Source organism: Hoplias malabaricus, chromosome Y (assembly GCF_029633855.1).
Source record: "Hoplias malabaricus isolate fHopMal1 chromosome Y, fHopMal1.hap1, whole genome shotgun sequence".
NCBI lineage: Eukaryota > Metazoa > Chordata > Actinopteri > Characiformes > Erythrinidae > Hoplias > Hoplias malabaricus.
The window spans coordinates 5,465,699-5,489,606 of record NC_089820.1 but is presented as its reverse complement, the minus strand read 5'-3'; the positions used below and the strand labels follow the sequence as shown (position 1 = coordinate 5,489,606).

At 40.6% G+C, this 23,908-nt stretch overlaps 1 protein-coding gene across 10 annotated transcripts in view; it reads left to right on the top strand.

The window, feature by feature from the left end:
* The window catches only part of LOC136678065 (splicing regulator ARVCF-like), a 293,541-nt gene that overhangs the window by 174,505 nt on the left and 95,128 nt on the right, over positions 1–23,908 (top strand). For 8 of the 10 annotated variants that reach the window (XM_066655878.1, XM_066655871.1, XM_066655876.1 and 5 more), the window contains 2 exons: positions 13,121–13,279; positions 15,033–15,053. In XM_066655878.1, coding sequence (XP_066511975.1) covers positions 13,154–13,279; positions 15,033–15,053 — 147 coding nt within the window. In that variant the 5' untranslated portion in view covers positions 13,121–13,153. The remainder of the gene's footprint in view (positions 1–13,120; positions 13,280–15,032; positions 15,054–23,908) is intronic. The other 2 variants (XM_066655873.1, XM_066655872.1) reach the window with 1 other exon arrangement.

Here is a 23,908-nt window from a genome sequence, read left to right as displayed (position 1 = left end):
TGTTGGTAAATCAAGCTGTTCCCCTTTCAATACATTAGTTAAAGTGTGTTTACTTAACATCCCACACCCTTAACATCTTACATTAACACGCTTAACATGCTCATGGACTACTGTCATTTTATATTTAGTTTTTTCAAATTAAAGTCCTGACATTATTTTGCAAAATTATTCATGCATTCATTCATTATCTGTAACCCTTATCCAGTTCAGGGTCGCGGTGGGTCCAGAGCCTACCTGGAATCATTGGGCACAAGGCGGGGAATACACCCTGGAGGGGGCGCCAGTCCTTCACAGGGCAACACAGACACACACACTCACACACATTTTGGAGTCACCAATCCACCTACCAACGTGTGTTTTTGGACCGTGGGAAGAAACCGGAGCACCCAGAGGAAACCCACGCAGACACAGGGAGAACACACCAACCCCTCACAGACAGTCACCCGGAGGAAACCCACACAGACACAGGGAGAACACACCACACTCCTCACAGACAGTCACCCGGAGGAAACCCACGAAGACACAGGGAGAACACACCACACTCCTCACAGACAGTCACCCGGAGCAGGAATCGAACTCACAACCTCCTGGAGCTGTGTGACTGCGACACTACCTGCTGCACCACCGTGCCGCCCTTTTGCAAAATTAATTAAAAATAAATAAACAAACAAACAAAAACAATTATTTTTGCACACCCAAAATAAATATAATATGGCTTTAAATCTTTGCTTTGACACATTATTATTATTATTATTATTGTTATTATTATTAAACTACAATTCTTTGTACTATGCAACTGTTACCATAGAATGACACGAATGAGAGAATATTTGAAGTTTGAATTACAATTAGTCATTGCATAAAAACACTTTTAAACGTTCCTAATAGATCTATATAGAACTCACGATTCTAAATAGAAGCTTTGCCTTTAATAAAGAACCCTTGAAAAGCCCTTTTTTAAAAAGTTACTTCAAATTTCACTAAAGCATATTTATTAATCTCATAGAGAATACCAGCTTAGGATAGGAGCTCCTTTTATCTGTGTGCCGTGATCACCTCTGGGTAGTGAAGTGCTTGGTTAATATATGGACGAACAACCCGACCAACACCAGGAATGAGAACACTGGAGACAGCAGCTCTTTGGTTTTCCGGTTGTTTACTTCTCACACTAAAGTACTGGAACACAAGGACCAAAACAAAACCAGTCACTGTTTCAGTTTCCCAGTTCCTCCCTCTCCTCAGCTTTCCCTAGCCCTTTATACCCACTAGGGTGCCTTTGCCAGGTGATTCTCGCTGAGAGCACCACTGAGGCATCAGAGCCAGACTGACTGAGGAGAGTCATGAGGCCAAATCTGGCCTCAGTCCATGTGGCTTAAGGCTTGGCTCCGAGCTCTGCTTCCCAGGTTGAAGTCGTTGCTTCTTCCCAGGCTGTGGGGCATGGCCAGTGGCGAAGCTATAATGAGCTCCCTCCATCCTGCCTCAGGGCGCTCGGTCCGCAGTCGTATTGCTGCTTATTAACTGACTGATTGTTGCAGAATTAGCGCTCTTTGAAGGGACTGAAGGGGGTAAAAGGTGGGGGCAGTTGAGTGCGGAGATTGTGGGAGGTTTGAATGTTTCCTCTGCATCACAGGGTCTTTTTTTGGTGGTAGACAGTTGGAGGAAATGGTGGGGAGTATAGGTCTAGTATTCCTTTTGCTCATCCGCCTTATGTCTCCACTGATATTTGTCCCTCCCCACTGCTGAGTTCATCTCTCTGTCCCAGTGTCTTATGTTATTTACTCTGTCTTCCTCTACTGTTTTATCCTATTCTTACTCTCTCTCTGTCCCCATGCATTTCCCCAATCTCTCTCTCTCTCTCTCTCTCTCTCTCTCTCTCTCTCTCTCTCTCTCTCTCTCTCTCTCTCTCTCTCTCTCTCTCTCTCTCTCTCTCTCTCTCTCTCTCTCTCTCTAAATGTATTTTGCTGTTCCTTCTTTGCATCTCATCTTTCTATTTTTTTTCTCCCATTTTTGCACCCATTTCAAGCTCTCATTCTTCCTCTCTTGCTTTTTCCCCCCCCTTTCTTCCTTTGTCTTGCTAGGGCTCTCTTTTACTGTCTCTCCCTCTTTTTTCTGTCTCTCCCTCTCTCTTTCAGTCTGTTTTGTGTGTTTCTTGCTTTCACGTTTGTATTTCCCTTGTCCTTCGTTTCTTTCTCCCCCTTTCTCATTTGTGTGCATCTCTCTCTCTCTCTCTCTCTCTCCCTCCCTCTCACTTTCCCTCTCTCGCCCCTCGCCTCCCTGTCAAAATAAACAGCCCCACTGCTAAAAGCTGTTACTCCACCCTAGGCTCTGGTGGGCTCCATTGTTTTCGTACTACTTTGTAGTATTCAGTGGCTGCTGTTTTTCGCGGGGGGTTTTGGGGGTGTTTTGTTTTTGTTCTGCATTTCACCTTGTGTTTCCACAGCTCTACCGGTCAACAGTGGTGAATAACGTCCTGGACATGAAGACCGGCGTACATTCCACCGCTTTCACACCCTCCCTTTCTCCTCTCCGAGTGTGTACACCAGTGTGTGTTGTTTTTTTCTCAAGCTCTACTGTAAACCGCAGAGTTCCGGGAATGCTCACGACGTGTGTGTAACTTGGACTCGGACAGGGGTTGATTCTTTCCAGATGTTCTTGAAAAAAAAAAGACTATATCCCCAAAAAATATTTTGTTCATTTTGCGGACCATAGGCTCCTTGGAGCCAGCCCATGAGCATGGATTGTTCAGATGGTACTCGTGACGTGATAATGAAATAGCATCGGTCTGGTCTTAGTAGTAGAAGCAGAACCAGGGCTGTGATTGGTCTGTGGAGCACTTCAGCCAGTACTTGCTCTCTCTGGGCAATTTTGTTTATTTTGAACCATTTACATTTATATCATTAGGCAGACATTCTTATCCAAAGCAGCTTACAATGCTTAGTAGAATGTAGTGTTAGGAGATGTGCCCGGTGAATTCTTATTTGGACTTTTCCAGACGGAGCTGTGGACCTTCTGCATGGAAATCCATGACATTGTCCACTTTAGTACATTAACTACACAGTGATGAAAAGGTGCAGACCCCATATCCATATTGTTATCTTATTTGTGTGAGGGTTTATTTGTTTATTTTAGGTTTTAAAAAACCCAAATGGATGTGGTGGCTAGGGATGATGGAGGAACGCGAGCAGGAACAATGATGCACCCTCCGAAAAACTGTCAGTGTGGCGGGACTCTGTGTTCAGTGCTTTTAGTCAAGGAAAATAATTGTACCATATTTTATATATTTATTATTAATTGTAGAAATTGATGTTGCGTTAAATTCATACAGGTGCGGCACGGTGGCGCAGCAGGTAGTGTCACGGTCACACGGCTCCAGGGACCTGGAGGTTGTACGTTCAAGTCCCGCTCCACCTCTTTTTATCTCCAGGACCTTTTTTTTTTTTTTTTTTTTTTTTTAATTAACTGTTTTATACTGAAATATTATAGATGCTCAGCTCTTTTTCTGAAGAAGAGAATGTAATGAAATTTCAGGGAACACCACTGTTGTACATTTTAAAGTACATTTCCACTGTTTGTACCTGACCATACATTTTTAGAGACCATTTTAGAGATCTGACAGAAATCAGTGTCACAACTACTGGTTTAGTTCAGTCACTTACGGTTACTTTTAAGGAAATTAGCATCCACAACATTAGTGGAGAATTCACCAGTGATAAACAGTGTTGCTGTTGTTTTTATTACCGTTTCTTTGACCCTAGTGTGCACCTAGTGGCTGCATGTCCCATATTTTCTTTTACTGTGTACATACATTAACTGTGGGGTTGTGTCTAGGAAAACTGTTGTTTCTTGATGTATCTATATAGATGCATTTATTATGTGAAGTAAATAGGAAGGTACTTTATCTGCTTGTTATGGCACTAACTGAGCATTAAAAACACAAGATGCCCTCCCAGAAAAGTGGGAGTACAACTCACTAATTCATGACTCTGTTTTTATCCTTCCCCCTCCCCCTCAAAGACACTTTTGGTTTGTTGGTGTGTTTGCTTCTGTAGTTTTGCCTTGATTTGTAGAGAAAGGACATATGTGATAAACGAGTACAACAATAACAGAATCCTCAGCGTACAGCAGCCTGAGCCAGGTTTAACCATCCTTTCCTCCCTTCCTTCCATTTCCCTTCAGAAAACCCTCATTTACTAAGGTCTTGTCTGTGTTTGCACTTGACCATCCGTTACCTATGATCCCCTAAAAGATTCTACCCCTTACTCACTCCCCCTAACACCACCATTCTGCTCCATTAACACCGTTCTCTGTCCTGGGCTCCTACTATGACCCCAGGCTGGGATAGCCCTGGCCTCAACTCTCCTTCTGTGCAGAAAAAGTGTGAAACCTTTGGCTGCTGCCTTCCACTCTGGGCTCCTTTGAGCTTCCCTTATGGCTGTTGACTCCACTGACCCCAAACAAGCCTCTCTCATTTTTAACCCTTAAAACCTTTCAGCGTAGTTGTGCCAAAATTCCCTGTTAATTTTGCAACAGACTGCTTCTCAATTCCTTAATGGAGGGGGTACATTTTTATTTCAATGACATTGATCTAATTACAAAACTCTGTTTTGTCAAAATGGACCCCTTCATTCTCTGTAAATATGTAGAAAAATGGCTACCTTGTACATGGCTCGCATATAGTTTTGTTTTGTAATTCGTGCTTTAATCAGATTTCCACTTTAATTTATTAGGGATATGTGTGGCCTAATATCCCCTGTTCTACTGTATAGGAGTTTTTAAAGAGTTATTTATGGACTAGTAATTCCTAAGGTACTGAGATTGTTTATAGACTAGACTCACCTTGGCTTTTTGCTTTCTTTTTTCTTTTTCTTTTTCCTTTAGTTTAAAGCAGTTTAATTTTAAAGCCATTGCTGTGCTTTCCAAAGTCTGCGATTCCTCTTGGGGGGATCGGGGGAAAATTTCAGCAGGGAGCCGTTGAAGTGGTAATGAACCAGGACCCAAAAAGCGAGTAGAGCTGGATAGAGTCGAGTGGTGAATGTACCATGCAGTGGAATTAAGCGCCATAATCTCTTGTGGACTCTCTGTGGACAATTATTGTTGTTGTTTGTGAGCTATGTCCCGTATTTTGTTGTATAGCTCTGTTTGTTGTGGTATTTTATTGACCAATATCCCTTGGTGTGTTGATGTGTTCACTGATGTTGATTAAAGAATAATACCCCCAACTTTACTGCGTAACATAGCAACTTGCAGAAAACTGCAAAATGATAAAGAAAACTGTTATTTGTGTATGGTTTGCATCCACATAAAGACTAGCACGGACTCCTGATTGCTGTCATTGCCGCTCCAGAAGCTGGCAGGGCAGCAGGTTGCACAGAAGGGGCAATGGGCAAGTTGGACGATGCAAGGTTATTCAAACTCTCTTTGCGAGGGGATTAATTGTGTAAAAGCCCAGTAATGATCTCGGCTCCAGGCCCGACTCTAAATCCTGTTAGCTGGAGTGCAGTGTGTTACTGGAAGAGCTGCTGTTGCTCAGGTGATGTAAGGTGACCACAATGGAGAAGGAAGAACAAACCCTTCATGTAGTTCCCTTCATAACATTCTATCAAAGTGGTAGTGGGTAATGCACTGGATCTGGTTATATTTCTAAAGATATATGACTGCGTGCACAATACGTTTAAACATTTAAGACTATATTAAGATAGTAATATTTAGAAAGACATAGAAAATGTGATCCTTTATACTGCCGTCTAAACCTGAACTCTAATTCCGAATAAACATTAAATGGTTAAGTTCCTGGATATAATTTATGCTTCATTTTAAAGTCCATTCAATTCTTTGTAACATTATTCGTAGAACACCTCAAAGGAACCAATACTCACAAACAAAGGAAGAGCAGTGTATAATGGCAGAGCAGTGTATAAACAAATGGCATTGTCTTAACCAATACCAATACGAACGAAGAACTGTAGCGTCATAAGGCTAGTTTGTATTGTATTGACATGTCAATAGAACAGTATGGTTCTTCTGTACCTTGTGTGTTCTTGAAGGCTGACTGATAGCTGACCGGAGAAAAGGATGATCTCATTTTTTAACAGCCAGTCATCTTCCTCATTTGCATATCTCCCTTATCTCCTCTTTCAATTTGTTACAACAAATGGGGGAAATGAATGTAATAAATGATCATGTCACACACAATTACCCTCCTCTCTTTGAAAATGTCAAGTTGATGAGCGGTCACTGGTCACAGCAAAAAGCAGAATAGATCTCACAAATGAACAAAGATGCCAGAATATGGAAGAGAGAGATCAGTCCCTTTATTATATTGCAGTTTCAGAACTGTTTTGAAGTATCTTTTTTTTAATTGGGAAATTATTGACCAATTTTTCTTTGCTGTAAATCTCTGTTGTTTAGTGTTAGTGGACCATTTGGGGGAAAAAAATGATAGCAACTCTTTTTTTCCCTCAGTTGATGGAAAGGCGGGTGTTCTTTGAGCTGTTGCTAGGAAACAAACCACACCTCCATTTTTTGAGCAGTTTAGTGCCTGTTCCATCCCCGGTCTCAACTGGACACAGAGCAGTTTGGACTATGCGCTGCTTACCAAATACCCCAGAACATCACAGAGCTGTCTCATGACCTTAGACAGGGTGCAATATTGGGGAACACAGGGCATGGAGTTATGCATGGTGTAGTCATAAATTGAAGCATATTAACAGGGTATTTGTACCCTCTTTGTGGAGGCTACTGCCTTTATTTTTCTAGGAAGGCTTTAGACAAGGTATTGGAACATTGCTGAGCTGCATTTAAATATACAAGGTCGGTTATTGGAATATTTATCCCAAATACTTATTGTGATACCACAAGTAAAGGTACCCCATCACTCCAGAGATCACATTTGTACTCCTCCACAGCCCAGTGCTAGGGGTGCTTTATACCCCACTGGCCAAGACGTGGCATTGAGCATGGTGAATTTAGGCCCCTGAGTGTCTCAATTTGTTGTCAACGCTTTTCTTTGGCAGTTCTGAAATCTGAGTAATCCTTAGAGGGAGTTCACTTTATGTCACCTTTGAAAATTTACCCAACTATGTATGTTAATTGATTTACACATGAACCTGACATAACAGATCAATTAATTATGATTCAGGCATGCAAATGCAATTAAAACAACTGGGAGCTTTAGCCGCCAAGAATGCCTTTTCATTAACAGTTATTTCCGCAAGTCATTACAAGAAATGTCAGGTGAGATATGTTTGATATGGATGTTGTAATTGAATAGTAATGGAGACCTGTGGAAGTTAGGACACAGCTTATTTATTTAAAAAATGTATGTAGTTGATTTAAAAAACTATCTACAGAACCTACAAATGACCCTGTAGATGCTATAAAGGCATAGTCATGGACTGCATTACGTTAACCACTACTTTCTCAGATGCCTTGATACATGATCCCTCAGAAACACTAGTTTGGGACATCTGAGCTTGAGACTTTAAACAGTCCTTTATTAGCTCATTTGCATTTCTCAACCTCCTTTCTCAGTGGCCTCCGATAACATTGAGAATGTAGCCTGTCCAAATATATATAGAAGCTGACACTTTAGATGTTGTTGAATTGAATTTAGGACTTATGCCACCACAGGAAATCCAAGTGGATGAATAATGGAGATAAATCCAGCCAATGGGATGAACCTTCAAGGCTTAAGAATATAAATAATTGGGCACATTTATCTCCATAAATACCGTCGATTGTCAGCTTACGTGAGGGAGAAACTACATTAAACAGCTTGCATTGCTATAACAAAACCCCAATATTTTACACTCTTTTTCTACTGCAGCTTAAGCCTTCTCTAAGCAGAAGCTCTAAAATATATAAATAGGAATGGAGCCATATCAGGAATAGAGCTATAATCTTTTGAATATGCAAACGAGTGTTATTGACCATTGTGTGACTGACAGCTTCATCAGATGAAGGCTGTGGAAATGCTGGAATGCTCGCCTGCCGTATTCACTACAGCTTCCTTTTTCCCTATTGTTCCTCGGTTCTTAAGACTTGTATGATGCTGGTGGTCAGTGACCACCTTTTATTTGTTTAGTAACAAAGACGGGGTAAATTGTGGTTTCCAAACTTGAGTTCAAAACATGATTAAAAGCAGAGTGAAACGGAACTCCTAACAATAGCGCTAATCTTGATTTGCACCTGATAAACAACTTATAGTAAATAAAACCTACGTATTACTAATTGAGTTACAAGCATTCACACTCAAGCTTGGCAATCTGAATCTGATGCCTTGCTCAAACTCATGATGAGATTGTGAGGTTTTTACTAGCTATTACATCAAAGGTGGGTAGTGCTTTTTTCAGTTGCAGACTCGCTATTATATCCCCAAGTTGAAATCTGCTGTTGTCTGTTAGCCCTTTTCCACCAATGAGGAAACAGTCTGTTCCCTCTCACAAACCTAATTTGGAACCGTTTGTTGTGTTTCCACAACATCAATGGGTTCCCATAAAAAGTTTATTCCCAGCTGGAAGATAAGAAGATTCGATTCTTTATCATGAATCGTGTTGGCGTACAAGGGCGCGTCACACTAAAGGAAGTCCCAAAAGAGCACAGAGCCTCAAATAAAGGGTCATCTTCATTCGTCATTAGCAGCATGTTACATTTTCCTCAGTGATGTGCAGGAAAATGCCTTGTGTGTGTTTTCTGAGGCTATGGCCGGAGAGGCTTGGATGTTTTTTCCGTTATTCTACACAAGCTCAGCAGGATAGCTCGGAAATTTCATTTACACACATCTCAGAACCCACTGTAAACAGTGGATAACGCGTGGCTTTGTTGTTTTATTACTGGCTCTGGCTCAGAGTTCAGCCACAGCGATGCTGGAACCGAGCAACACTGCAACGCCCTCATGGATGAGGTGTCCTTGGTTCCCTTCAAAAATGGTGAAAATGTGCCAGTTCGAATCTTGAACGGAACCGGTTCTGTTGGTAGAAAAGGGCTATGTATAGGAGAGTTCTGTGTCTCTCTCCCTGGCTCTGAAGCAGCTCTCGGCATCTCTCCCTGAAGGCAAAGTGGAATAGGAGGAGGAGAGAGCTGCTTGGAGGTGGCAAGTAAAATGGATGCATAAAATGGATGCCTGCACTGAGGATATAAACCCTTTGACTAAACTTTGGAGGTGTGAAAGAACAGCGTGGACACAGAGAACCTGCTAAATATGCCATTACTATTAATGCTGGAAGTGAATAACTCCTTCTTAATGGCTGTTCTGAATGGAAATTATATATAAAAAAAGAAAGCTGTCTCTGACTTCTGTATTTATCAAAGATATACAGTATGCTCCTCTTAGCAGCCTGCCTGCCCCCTTATCACTGAAACATAGCAGTCATATCCCAGGCCTTTGAAGCAGTTATGTTTAAGGATTTGAAGTAAAACAAATGTCAGCGGTCAAACCATTCTGGAGAGTTCTGGGCTGTAAATGTACCAGTGGCTAAACGTATTTTCGAAGACAGCCCAAAAAAAGACAGACGGGCAGACAGGCATAGGTCAGAAGGCTGGCGGTGTAATAATATGTTTAGGGAGCTGTAAGGGAGTGTGTGTGTGTGTGTGGCTGTCCCCCCATGCTGAGCGGATCAGTGATGAAGGCTGTGGAGCATGAAGCTCAGGTTTGAGCTAATCCACAGCCTGCCCCCCCCCCCAAAACTCGATCTGTCCCCCGGTCTGACGTGAAGAACTGAAGCTTCTTGTGGGGCTTCCCTTTTTAGCAGAAGCTGAGTGCTTTGTTTTGGTGGTAGGAGGTGCTAATCCCCTGGTAGAATGTGTGACGCTCTGCTATGTAGCCTGCACCCGAGTCTCTGGAAAAATACAGTGAATCTTTAGGAGTCAGAAAAAGCTTGGGGTAATTTTTGTCATGAAATAATAACAATTTTGTCCATGTTTTATCTCCTTCATTCACCCATTAGCTAGGTCTCTCCATTACATGATGCTGCTAAGCTAACAGGGTGAAGATTAGCCTAAACCTCTGACAATTTTACAACGTCAGATGTGTCACTATGCTTTCAGTTGAACACTAACTGCCAAATCCTTTACATCAGACTGCAGAAGATGCAATCTCCATGTTGTCAGTGTGAAGCTATGCTATGTAGCCTATGTAGCCCCACACCTGTCTTTGGAAAAATGGGGTTTCAATTTGTAAGATACTCTAAAGTTATCAGTTATTGGCTGTGATAATTAGAAACTCTTTCTCTAATTGTTGCATCTTTATCTAGTTTATATCTCACTTCCACATGCTACACAGTGCTAACGTGGATTGTGACAACTAGCATAATTTTCCCCTCACATCTTTTCAAACTGAGGCTACTACAGTGTCATTTGTCTCCACACCCTTGGAGTACAGCAATGCATTAGTACAATAGAACATTAGTAGACATCCTGCAGTGACGGGTATGATAAAGGACCATCCTGCACACCCAGTAATATACAATAATATAGCAACAATCTTCTAGATCGATTAGACATGGGATGTGCATTCACCCTGAGCAGGGTATCAAGGCGTATTCTGTCCTGTTGAAAGTGGCTAGTTTATCCACAACATTATACCACCTGCTTTTAAAACAATGCAAAGACAGAGATATATTTTTCCAAAATGCTAATTACGTGACCAAGCTCTGTGAGCCTGCACACTGAATAATAATCACTGAATATCAACGGGTAGTTGTTAACCGTGTGATCCACTGAGTTTTCCTCTTAAGGCTAATGGCACTAAAATGACCATGCTACCCCTCAAACATCAGTCACTAACACTTTCCCTTTAGAGACCTATCACCTGTGATGGCTAATCCAGACACTTTGTAATCATTTATTCATTAAGCTGAGCCTATGCCTCTCTATTCCAGACGCATATGCTAAACAGCCTGATGCTAACAGCCCGATGCCAACGGCTTTCACATCCACGTCGGCTCTCGTCTCATTTGAAAGTCTGTGGGTTTTTTAGTTATTTTTTTTCCCCTCTCATCCACAGTTCAGCAGAGCATTCCCCTAAGCCAGTGTTGTTGTGGTCACCAGGCCGGAGAGGTGAAGGCAGTCTGCTGTAAAGAGAGCTGTGCTAGCGAACACTGTTATTCAAACTGACTGGGCTTGTCGCCCGAGTGCGTGAAATGACTGCACACATGATCTAGAGGTGAGAAGGGAACGTTTGCTTCCCGCTAACAGGCTCATCTGACTGACATCAGGGCTCAGAGCACTCAACACGGCGGCATTAGCATTGCAGAATATAAGACCCAATACGGGTTCGTTAGCAAAGTATACCAACAGTCGTCACATCATAAGGTTTTGATAATTATTTGAAGGAATTTCTGTTATTATTATTATAATTATTTGTTTACAGTTTTGTGTGAAATCTGTGCATCTACAGTAAGAATACAGAAGTCCTCACATAGGTCTGGCAGGACTGAAATTTGAGTGTTAAAGGTGTTAAATTACATTTAAAGGGACTAATGATAAGTTATTAGAGGATCAAAACTCAGAGAACACAGATTCACTGTTGAGTAACCAAGTGCTGTGTGGCTACCGCTAATGCTAATACCTGGCCTTAGGCATGGTGATCTTATGCTATGCTATGGCTGATCCAGAGTGTCCCAATGGGTATACCTTAAATCAGACGTGTTCAAAAATGATAAAAGATCATACAGTTTCTGTGCAGATTGAATATACATTTGAGACTTAAGAGAAATCATAAGACCCTTAACAGCCTCTTACTGACTCATTCAGAGCTTTTTTTTAACAGTTTTGAGGGTTGTTTTTTTTTTTTTCAAGAATTCAAGTGCTTAGTAGGAGGCACTTCAGCTTAGAAGCCTTTTCCTCCATCGGTTCAAACTCCTCGCTGACTTCAGAGTGAAAGGAAAACTTTGTGTTTGGACTTTGCCACTTCTCAGCAGGCTGGAGCAGTCAAGCTAGGACCACTTCATCTGCCCACCCAACAGTTTCTTTTCAGTCTGAAGCAGTAATGTAAATCGCTAAAGTAAATGATCACAGAGACGGCCAGTGGATCACCGGGGCGTCTCAATGCCTTTTGAAATGTGAATGAGCAACAGCTAAACTCACCCTCATTAGCACACTCAATAAATAAAAATAAAAATAATAAATAAACAGCTCTCCAGGTGTTATACTTCGTTCTGGTACTTTCACTCTCTAAAACACTTTAGTTTAATTCGTTATATTCGTTGTCATCATTCCCTTGCTCTTTTTGAAACTTCAGGGCATTTCTGTCTTTTCCTGTCCACAAATATTTTTGGCGAATGGAGTCTGTCTAGAAGGTGTTTTTTGCTGGTGATTCTGTTTTTGTGTGTGTCAGAGGCACAAAGAGCTACAGGCTATTGTTTTAATCATTATCCATGCTTCGTCTTACCCATCATTCAATGCCTGTATACTGTTTGTCTCCCTAAATAACAAGCCCTCTTAAAATTCTCTAAAAGGAATCTGTGAATAATTCCTTAAAGTCAAATATTATAGTGAGGGATTTATATAACCTTATATCTTGTCCCTGTCTGACCGGTGAGCATGCAAAATACGCGCAAATATTCAAGAGCTTACTGTGACTATTAAAGCTAGGCCTAGAGAAATACTTATGTCTAAAATAATCTTTGTTTTTATTTCTGCCAGCTCCCCCTATGGGATATCAGATAGTATGTTGGTGCCAAACTTAGGCTGCATCCCAGCTGTGCACTACACACTAATACTATACAGTATATGCTATATACTTAGCTTAAACGTGTGAATGAGAGTACGCAACATATTAACACACATCATACCAAGCTGCAGCTGCAGGGATGACTACCATGTTTTTCAGTTTGAAGTTTGAAACTCAATCTCCCTTCACTCTGTCCCTCTGTCTAATATTTAGTGCAGTAGTGTAGTATTATGGTATATAGCTGAAGTGCACTATATAATGAGCAGGGCGCTATTTGGAACAGAGCCGGCATTTTCCAGACTTGAGAAGCTCCTCCCTTTCTGCTCATCTGTCCATGAGAATTAATTCTGTTGGTGGTCAGTCTGAACTGTTAGGCCTTCTGTTCAGTTCCTGATGGCCTATCCGATGTGAAATGTAGTTTGACCTTTGACCATTGTACGTCTTTTGCAGGAGCAGAGTCCCAGTAACCAGACGTCTCTGGCCATGATGCAGGAGCCTCAGGAGGTGGTGGAGGAGACTGTTACGGTTGAGGAGGACCCCGGCACACCCACATCGCATGTTTCAGTGGTGACATCCGATGATGGTACCACCCGTCGCACAGAGACCAAGGTAACCATGGTCACAGACAACTCAGATTGCCGTAAAGATGTATGGAACATTTTTAATGGAATATAATGCAATAATTCATGAACTAGACTCTAGTTTTTGTGGTTAACTGTGTTGATAACCCTGCATCAACACGGTGCTCTTATTCTCTGGTCAATTTATGAGCTCTCTTTGTCATATATAGCCAAAATACAGACTATATGGTACAAAACAGACTATAATCCATCTGTTTTTGCTAGGTCTTGGATGTAAACAAGGATTGGTGATAATTGACCATGTTGAAAGACCATGTGTTTAGGTTTTAGTAGTAAATTCGCAGTGTCCTGAGAGTTCGGATGGGTTATAAATATATATAATACTTCATGGTCTTCTACAATTAACAAGTATTTGAATCTTTCAGGTTTAGAGCATGTTTAGGAGTCCACGGTTACTACAAAGATACGCTCTTAATAAAGTGAAGAGAATGCAAAGTGTGGGTCAGCAGTCACAGCATTCAAACAATGATGTGAAATTATTTGAGAAGACGTTACTCTGCAGTTTTTGACCTCAGGACTGCTATTGACTTGATATTATTTGGGTGGTGGATCATCCTTGGCACTGTACAGACACTGATGTGGTGATGTGTGTGTGGGTGTGGGTGTTTGAGAGAGAGAGTGGCTTTGGCATAAGTGTACCACACACAGCAGTGCTTCTGAGGTTTTCAAAGTGGCAGCATCACTGTCGAGACTGGTCCAGTAGCCAAAAATATTCAGACAAGCACAGTTCTGTGGTGATGTAAATGTCTAAATGATAACACAAACAGATGGGGTACAGTCTCTAATTGTACTAAAGAGAGAGAGAAGTTTCCAGTAAATTGGAGAATGGGAAAATGACTAAATAACACACATCGCTGTTTTTATCTGGTTTTGCTTCGTCAACAGTAGAGGCAAAAACACGTGTCCAGTGTAGTTATCAAACAGGCCAAAGTGTGTGTGTGAGTGAGCGTGGTGGAACAGGGAACAGGGCACCCGCTGCTGACTCAGAATTCTAGAAAGCCCTGGCTTGGATCTCTAGCCGATTGGCCGCAGCTCCAGCGAGAAAATTCCAGCTGAGAAAGTTCCTACTCCAATCACCCATCTGTTTTAACAGTAGAGAGAGCACACGGAACTGAACAGAAAAAAACTTTCAGCTTGTCCAATCTGTACTTTACAGAGCTTGGGCTTGGCACTAAGAGGGATTAGAAACTGCCAAGGTGCAACAAAGAAAAGAAAATGTTGTTTGGCAGAATTTAATCGAACACAGAAAATCACTTCTTTGTTCTTAGTTCACGAGTCAAACTTCCAGAGTAAAAGCTTAATGCAGAGGGAACATGAAGTTACATGGTGTCAGGCCAACAGTCTCTGACTTTTGTTTCTTGGATCAGAGATCAGCAGCATGTTTTAAAAATCGTGTATGTCAAAAAACATGTTTGTGGCATCACGTGAACACAGCAACTGTCCTTAAATTGTGTGAAAGTTTCGTGAAGAATGGACCAATAGAAATGCTCCTGTAAAATTACTGTTTTTTAAATTGCACGTTTTTCTTGGATATTTTTTTCACTGCATTCTGCAGCAATTTTGAACCTTTATCCCGCTTTCAAATTTAAAAGCCACAGTTCCTTTATCCGTACTCCAGATGCCTGGTGTGTGTTGATACTTTGCTGCACACTTCATTCCTTTCTGTGTGTATTCCTGATTCCCTTTTTTGCTTTTGTTTTGTTGTGTTTGGATAAAAAAAGGACAATTCAGCTAACGTGAAGGTGAGTTTCAATGGTTGACCCCCCCCCCCCCCCCACACACACACACTGTCCATCTCCCCGGCTGTCACTCACCATTATGTTGCCCATTGAAGTAGTGTGGCGTCAGCCACTCAGTGCTGGTGTGAAATCACAGCATGGAGCCTCAATTTACCCAGCAGTCACCTCCTCATAACCTCCACATGCACTCACTCGCACACTCATAAATCCATTACAGAACCCAGACCTGAAAACTTTCAGAAAACTTCTGCGCAGCACTGGTCAGGTAATGGTTGTATTCTTCATCCAGTGTTACCCAAGCTTTTGAACATGAATGCAATTGTGTTGTCAGCTGATTCCTCACAAAGTTATTGCTTAAATTTGTCTCCTAAAATTTGGGGTCAAGGACCTCCCTTCATTGATGTTGAAGAAAATCTTCCTGAGAAAAGGAAATAGACACAAAAGAAGAAACTTTGCAAATCAAAGAAGCTACAGGTGTTCTGGACCACAACAGTACTGACAGTGTTTGGGATTATTTAGGAGGTTTTATAGATTTTTTTTATGAGGAAAATAGAAGTCTCTGAAGAGAATGGAAGCTTTAATAAAGACAAAAGTTGGACACTGGAAAGTAATTGGTATTAAATTTTCTTTGGTTAAGTTTGTGGTTTCTATCCCTTGTAAATATGTTAAACTATGTCAAATGTAAAAACAGTTTTTTTACTGTAAATATAATAAATGAAGGGTGGTCTCTGATTACATACCGTCAAAGTTCAAATAAAAACATGTCTCTCCAAAATAGGAACTTTACAGAAGAAGGAAAAAAACCTTCTTAATTTTAGTGAAAGTGAATGTGAAAATATTTTCTTCCAAGTAATTTGGAGCATTTCTATTGGCCGATTTATCATGAAATTTTCCACACAATGTGGAGGACAGCTTTTGTGTTTAAACGATGTAGTAAATTAAAAATCAACAAAAATGGCGATGCATGTTTTTAACTGGACAGCAACGTATCCTTGCTCATTCTATTAAATACACACATAAGCACAAGCACATTTATTCAGTATTATACACACAGCTTACACTTTTATCTGCCCCAACATTAGTGTGTCTGCTTCTGTGTTTTGCTGCTCAAACCCACAGCTCTCCATCTTCATCCTCTTTTCTTAGAAGTCGTCTTCTGTGAATGAGATTACCCTTAATTTACTCCTCCTCTCGTCCTGGCTGACCCCACATCAGGCCAGCAGATCGGTCTTTGGTTCACATTCCCTGTTGGGTTCAACTCAAGGCCTTATTAACCCAGTGGGCTTTAGGGGCTGGATCTGCAGTTCAGGGTATTGTCCAGTAGAACTCTGCCATATTCAGGTCCTAGTTACCCTCTACAAAAACATCCGTTAGAAGGGGATACACATTCCAGAGCTGGGCCATAACGGGATACATTTACAGTCAGGCTTTGTGCCATTCACACTCAACATGAAATATCTTGACAACCATTTGAGGTATCTACAAATTTCAAACTCAACTTTAAAAGAGAGAAACCACTACTTGTATACAGTGTGACCCAAAGGGTGGACAGTACTGAAAGTAACTCAAAAATATGTTTACGCTGATGGAAATTTGTTACATTCAACATCACATGTTTTACACAGCCTCGTCTAACATCCTGTTACAGACAGCTAGCTACGGTCAACGTTAGACTGTGTTTGGATTGCTCATTGTTGCAGTTGTGCAAAAACCTTGCATCTTCATTTTTGGTAATTCATCAACCTTCATTTTCTTTTTTCTTTTTTTTTTTCATTGGCCGTTTTAAATGATCCAAAAGATCGTTTCCCATTACATTAACAACAGTTTTAAGCGTGTTTTCTGTCTCCTGTAAATGTAATCATTTTGGGGGTGCCAGGTTTTGTTCCAATAGGGACACTATATACCCTATACCTATGTATACAAAAGGCTACAGGAAAACATCCGCAGTGGATTCAACCCACCCTCGGATTTAGGGTCCCTCTGGTACTGTTATTCCTGGATCAGAGTGTCATATGCCCATAGGGTCATCTTGATGTATGCCACTGTTAAATGGTCTCATGCTTGCTCCCCTGGAAATCAGACTTCCCGACACATTCTGGAAAAGCAACGCCAATCCAGCAGCAGCAGAGGTTACAAATAAAAGCCGGCAGGTGATTTAGTGCAGAGCCGCTGTGCTTAAACAGCTATCTAAATGCTAAAAGCTTCAAACTAGTTAGAGGTCTCTTAGATGCCACAGGAAAGAGACTCCATCTTTTGATCCCTTGCTATTATTCCTCTAGTAATCGTCCTGTCCCTCTGTCTGGCTTTTAGTCCATTTTTAAGTTAGATAAGCATCTGCGAAGAACATTTTTAGATCTCTACAATGGTTCTATGCCAAATAAAGGATTCTCTGAGTCTGTACATCCAAGTTAAAGAGTTTAAAAAAGCCTTAGGTGACCTGATTCTCATTCGCTTTTATATTCATAACTCTTAAAGCACAGAAAAATTATTTAAGATCTGCCAAATCCAGGTCCCCGTACAAGACCGTTTGTAAGTAGGCTACACACACCAGCGCTGCGACAGAGCCAAGATGGTTTTACAGGCAACATTCAGCTTTTGTGTCCCTCAAATATAAACTGAAATGCTTTAAACCATTTGAGAGCTCAAGAAACTTCCAATTCCACCTTGAATTAGAGAAAATATTTTCTGACAATATACCATATCAGCATATCTATATACACTGGGATATATACATATGTCCCAGCAGATGTAGCTTCGACCTCTGCTGGGATTTCAGATGGAAATCAGACACATATTCTACATCATGCCACTGAAAGCCAATCACAACAAAGTTGTATTTTCTTAGTACAAAATGAATACACATGAAAACACTGCCCTTTTCCTGACCAGCAATAAACTTAGCTTGAGCTATTTAAGAAAATATTTTTCAGCCCGGAAGTGGTTTTTTGGTTTATGACTTGGTATGTACACTCAAAACACATATCATTTCTCTCCTAGCAGAGTTCTGGACAGCCTTTACTAGCCCTTTTCTGACCCCTTTCCATCTCATTCCAGTTCCCTTTCCTTGCTACTTTGTCCCTCCTTTCCATCTTTGTTCTCCCTCCTTTTTTTTTTTCCTTCTGTTTGGATGCCTTCCAGGCTTTTCCTTCTGGAGCAATGTTAAATTAAACAGTGAAGCTGTTTTGCTTTTTGAAAGAGGCACGAAAATGAGACAATAAAAGCTTTATTGTGTCTCAGAGGGTTTTTTGTTTAGCCAAATAATTCATATCAAATACAGGATCCTTGGCCTGGTTTAGACACAGAGCTGTTTCGGAATGTTAACTAGGCCACTTAAAGAGCCGAAGAAAGTTGTCGTGAATCGTAAAGGGAACCATATAAGGAAAAACAAAAATTCCTCACTTTTTATGATGCTCTGTGTAAACCCATGAAGTTTTCCATTTACAGAAATACACTATATGCATAAACACCTGTTAGCATTCCTTATAATTAGTGAATTTATCTCTTTTAGGGTGCATTCACTGTGGAGCCAAATGTTCGGTTATGCCCACAGAGCTTGCACAATCTAAACAGAAAAGCATACAATAAAATGGGATTTAATGGGGCAGCTGCACATGAACCGAAACTCACCAAGCCTAATGTCTAGAGGGGTATAAAGCCCTGCAGCGTTGTACTGTTAATCTGTGGAACTGGACACCATGTGTGATGGCACATCATCCAAAATAGTGCTTGTAATCAGTGAATGCCTAGAAGAGTACAGTTTTTTTCCATAACCAGATTAGCCTGTTTAATTGAGTCACAGAGAGATTTCAAGGCAGTTGTAATGAATTATGATCCTAGCAATGCAAACATTATGAGTAAACCTAAAGTAAATGTAGAGCACCCTTTCAGCACCTAATTGAAAGAGACTCTTGCTACTTTTGCATCATATCCCTATGATCACATGTCCACCTGTGCTTATTACATCTGCCCCCAACCTCACAACTGCCCCACAGACAAAACCAGTAAATAATTCGCTGGTCTGTGCTTGGCTTGCTAGTATAGCACTAAACTCCAGCTGTGGTGCCACTCTATAAAGCTTCAACTAGTGAGCTCATGAAACCCTTACAGCCCTGTAAAAAAAAACAAAAAAAAAAACACCTGAACTTGCCATTAACTGTCCAACCTAGCGGGTAGACTCAGGCTTAGTTTTTAAAAGACTTTTGACATCTTTTGGTCATTAGTATATTAGCCAGCCAGAATGTATCTGCTGGGTGACCTGCTAAACTGGCACCAGACCAGAATAGAAGAGCAATGATTGCATTTTTTCTTTGGCAGAAAAGTTACAAGCTTCTTAGCAGGGACGTTAGCTTCATTCTACTTTGTAGAATATAATGCATTGTGAAGATGATTGTGCTATGCTTGATGCTGTTGTGTGTAAAATATACCTTTCACTTCTGTGTGCTCAAACTGTAAGAAAACATTCAGCTTGACCCCTTCAGATAGTTCTGTCCTCAAACACTATACGGTAAAGTTGTTCTATTCAGAACAACATTGAGTGCAATGCTAAGAAATTGCACTACATCAGCATGGCCGTGGTTGGTGAGATCTGATCAAATTGCAAGCAAAGCCACCGGCTACTCAGTTAGAGCTCATTTGGAGAGTAAAAGGCAGCACTACCACCCCCACACTTCACAGCAACAGCAGCTGATAAAACTGAAATAAGGGCCAGTTCCTGAATTTTGATCAAGTAAAGCTTAACAGTGAACTGAAGTGGCAGTGTATACCTGGCCTAACACAATAGGCACTGCGGTTCTTCAGTTTCCATATCAAACAAATGGCCCTTTTCAGTTCCTGGCCACAATAAGAGTTGAAAAGCAGCAAACACGTTTTCAGTAGGCAGAAATCTGTCTTGCGAGAATAACAGTGGGTAGAACAGGGCCTAAATAATTCAATAATGAATTCCAAACACCACAACAGCAAAACCACAATCTGTTACAGAGCATTCACACACTGTCTGGCATCCACCCAAAACATGAGCACCTCATCCATCAATTCAGAATTATAAATCACACATGATTGGTGTATATGTAAAATGGTTTCTCCCAGAATTAATTTCTGCTCAACAGACTTGGAGACCTGCCTGCTGGTGAACTGGTCTCTTGCCATCCATGAATGCCTCTGCAAGGGGAGGAGGGAGAGCTGTGGGCCTCCTGAGCATCTTCAGCCATCAGAACAGAAAAGCTTCATATATTTTACACAAGATTCCAGAGTTCAACAACATATCTTTACATAACATATCTATCCTACTTAGGTTATAAAACCAGTCAAACTGTCAGGAACACGGAGCGGACTGACTGAGGGCGGACGCATTCGCTAAAACACAGTAAACGTTTATTAAAGGAAAATAACAAAACAAAGAGACTTTTGACAGAAGGTAAACGAGCTAAACTGGACACTAAGAAATAAACAGGGTAAATGGGACAGACGGACAACAAAACGAAACGACGACAAAGGAAATGAAATGACGACGGGGGAAACTTCGGAGACAGACAGAAAACATGACCGACTGGACATAGAACAAAGGTAAACCAACACGACTGAGACCACGACAAAACAAAGGTGAAATGTTCGACAAGAGGATGTGAGACAAGAGGGCTTAAATACTAGACATAAACGAGACACACCTGGACAGATAACGAGGGGACGGGTTAACAAATGACAGACGAGGAGGCGGGACTAGAATAATAACAAACATAGCCATGTGCTAAAAGAGCACATGACCGGGGAAAACAGACATGACGAGACGAGGGCGTGACACAAACATTATGACAAATCTCATCGAAATTAGTTTCAAAATCATTTCCCATTAATCTTTAAACAACAACAACAACAACAAAAGTGTAAAATAATCAAAGCTTTCTTCTAATTTGAATTCTTAAAAATAGTGCTGTGTCTTAATGCCTTGATAGTTGAAAATATAGAAAATATAAATAGATTTTTTAAATACATATACAAACATGATTTCTCAACATTTCTGCAAAGTTAAATGGTGATTTAAATAAAGTCATTCAGGAACATTTGATGTGCTGGGAAAGAGCAACAAATTTCATATTCATGCTTTTGATTTCAAAAGAAATGTTGGAGAACAAGTTTCCAAAAGCTCTAAAAATCTTAGATGAAGGGCTTATTGCTTCTTTATGAGCATCAAAGAAATATAAATATTTTGTAACAATTGATGTTGCTTACTATAATTCCAAATAAAAAAATAAAAATGTGAAAATAACTGGAAAAAGGTGCTGTAATTGTACACCAGGGAAATAAGCAGTTTATTTATTTTTCCTTTCAACTTCAGAAGCACACGCAAGGTACTAACTACTGTAAATTATGTTGGAAAACAACATGGCAGGAAGTTATAAATTGTTCCATTTTTTTTTCCAGCCTGTTCAAGAGTGAAGTATAATATTAACCTCTAAGGAAGCAATTTTAATAACTTGAAGGACCAAACAAGCATGAAATGATGAAGGATTCGTTGGAAACTTCTGGAGTTAATGAAGCTGCTTCACTCTCTAAAGTTTTTGCTCCGAAAAAAAAAAAAAAAAGCTGTAAATAGTCAAACAGGGTAAAGGAATAGGTTTTAAAAACAGAGCTTTCCTTTGTAAGTGTAAGTTTTTTAACAAATGGCCATGCTCTAAACCCACACAGACTCAGATGGGCGCAGTCGCTCTTCGGGTTCTCTCTTCATTTTCATCGGCCTCATTAATTTCTGAGATGAATTTATAGCCATGAATAAAATAGCCAATTAACAGCGTGGCGGAGAGCCACTGGGCAGCATATTGGTTTCAGAATCTGTTCTGGGCATCGTAAGACGATGGCTCTTCTTTTTCTTCTCACTGCTAACATGTGGAGGCTGAGTGTGAATAAAAAGGTTGAACGGGGACAGCTGAGGGCGGGGTACTAATTTATTTAGAACTAGATAGGCAGAGACTGAGAATAAGAATGCGGCTCTTTTCCAGTTTGCAGGGAAATATAAACTCCTTAAGGCTTAGATGTGAGAACAGACAGCAAGCACGACATTTCTGGAGTTCTGGTAGGTGTCTTTTTAAAATGTTCAGAACTGACAGGTCAAAAGAATGTGTTAGAGGAGTAGAACCGGATCCGGCACCAGACAACCTTGGTTACATTGGCTTTCTGCCCTCTCTGGGAGGACCCATTAAGGTAACCATTTTATAACAGTTGTCAATTTCGGCCATTGATGTTTAAAGTAATATTTCAGTATAGCACCCACTTAATCAACCCATGGGCAGTTCAGCCAATGTAAATATTGATCAGCAACTGCATACATTTATTAATTATTAAAAATGTATGAATATAAACAAACCGTAGTGTAATTTAGACCAGCAGTTATAAAGAAAGTAAACCCTAAATGTTGTTATTAGAACCACAACTTATTTAGACTCAATTGATGGTATATTCTATTTGGTTTTTTTTTAGTGGGCTTTTTTTAACAAGTATTTTAAGACATACATTTTTAATCACTCAGATGGTAGAATTCTCCAAGACCCTGAAAATCCCAGAAAGCTTTTAGCCTACTATAATATCGGAAGTTGGCAGTGCTTTTTGATTATAGATTGCTCCCCTAGGGCCTTGGCTTCAGTGCAGATGAGCTCATATTGGTCTCTCTCCCCACATCTGAAGTGACTCCCTGTGTTTCTCCCCAATTTAAAAGCCATTCAGTGAAGGGAAGAGACTCAGATACAGAGAGCACTGTGGACAATGAGACACTTGGACCTGGGCTGAAGAGTAGCTGACATAGAGCATAGTTAGCCCTGTTGGCAGCTGCCCGGCAGAGTGCATGGTTAGCCCCCAGCAGCAGCTCAGTGATAGAGAGCAGGTAGCTTGCTGCTGACACTGCGGCTCACTGTGCTATTCATCCACAGCTCTTCAGTTTCTACCTTCTGCAGTGTCTGTGATCCGTGGGGTTCTCTGCATCCAGCCCTGGAGGAAGAGGAAGAAATCCTGAGGCCGATACCACACCAAACTTTTTCAGAATGTCAATCCAGTCTAGACGCAACTCTCTCAGTTGTCCATATTTAGCATGAAGCTAATAAGCATGTTGGGTAATACTGAGAAGGCTGGGTCCCACTCCGATTGTTTACATACACTTTCAATAGTGTTAATATTCTGCAAAGTAAACCACATGGATCTGTGACAGAATCCACAATACTAACACAACCTCACTCGGTTAAGAAGTTTGAATTGCAGCCATTGACCGTTATCATTATAAATTTAACATTTGATCTACAATCCCAGATAATCGTCAATTTATTCACGTAAACCGCTTAAGTGTCCAATTAGAAGAGGTGACAAGCAGCATGTTCTAATATCCATTTTGTAAGCTTAGTTGTTAAGGAAAAATGTAGGCAAACTCAGAACATTCTCAATTCTCCACCATCCTCCAAACTTAGCTGTCAGTGTTTTACCGGTTTTATTGTGTTACCTTGTTAATTACAAATTAAAGTTCAAATCATTCATTCAAACTTAAATTTGAATTTGCTATTGAAATAACTTAAATATATGGCAAACCTGTTGACTGAAGGAAATAGTCAGCATGTAGCATTTAGATATCAGGCACACACTTAACTGCAGATAGGGAGTAAGTTTAGTTACTACACCCTCTTTACAATGGAAAATCACAATTCAACATTTGTAGAAATCTGATAATCTGTTTCTTCTCAACTTAAGGTTAGAAAGAGCGTATATTTGCTTTATGGAAAGCCTCTTCTGAAGACTTACACTAGATTTTGTAACATTTCTATGAAGGTATAAGTGCACTCAGCCAGTTATTGATCCTGTGTGATAATTTCAAGAGGTGAAAAGTC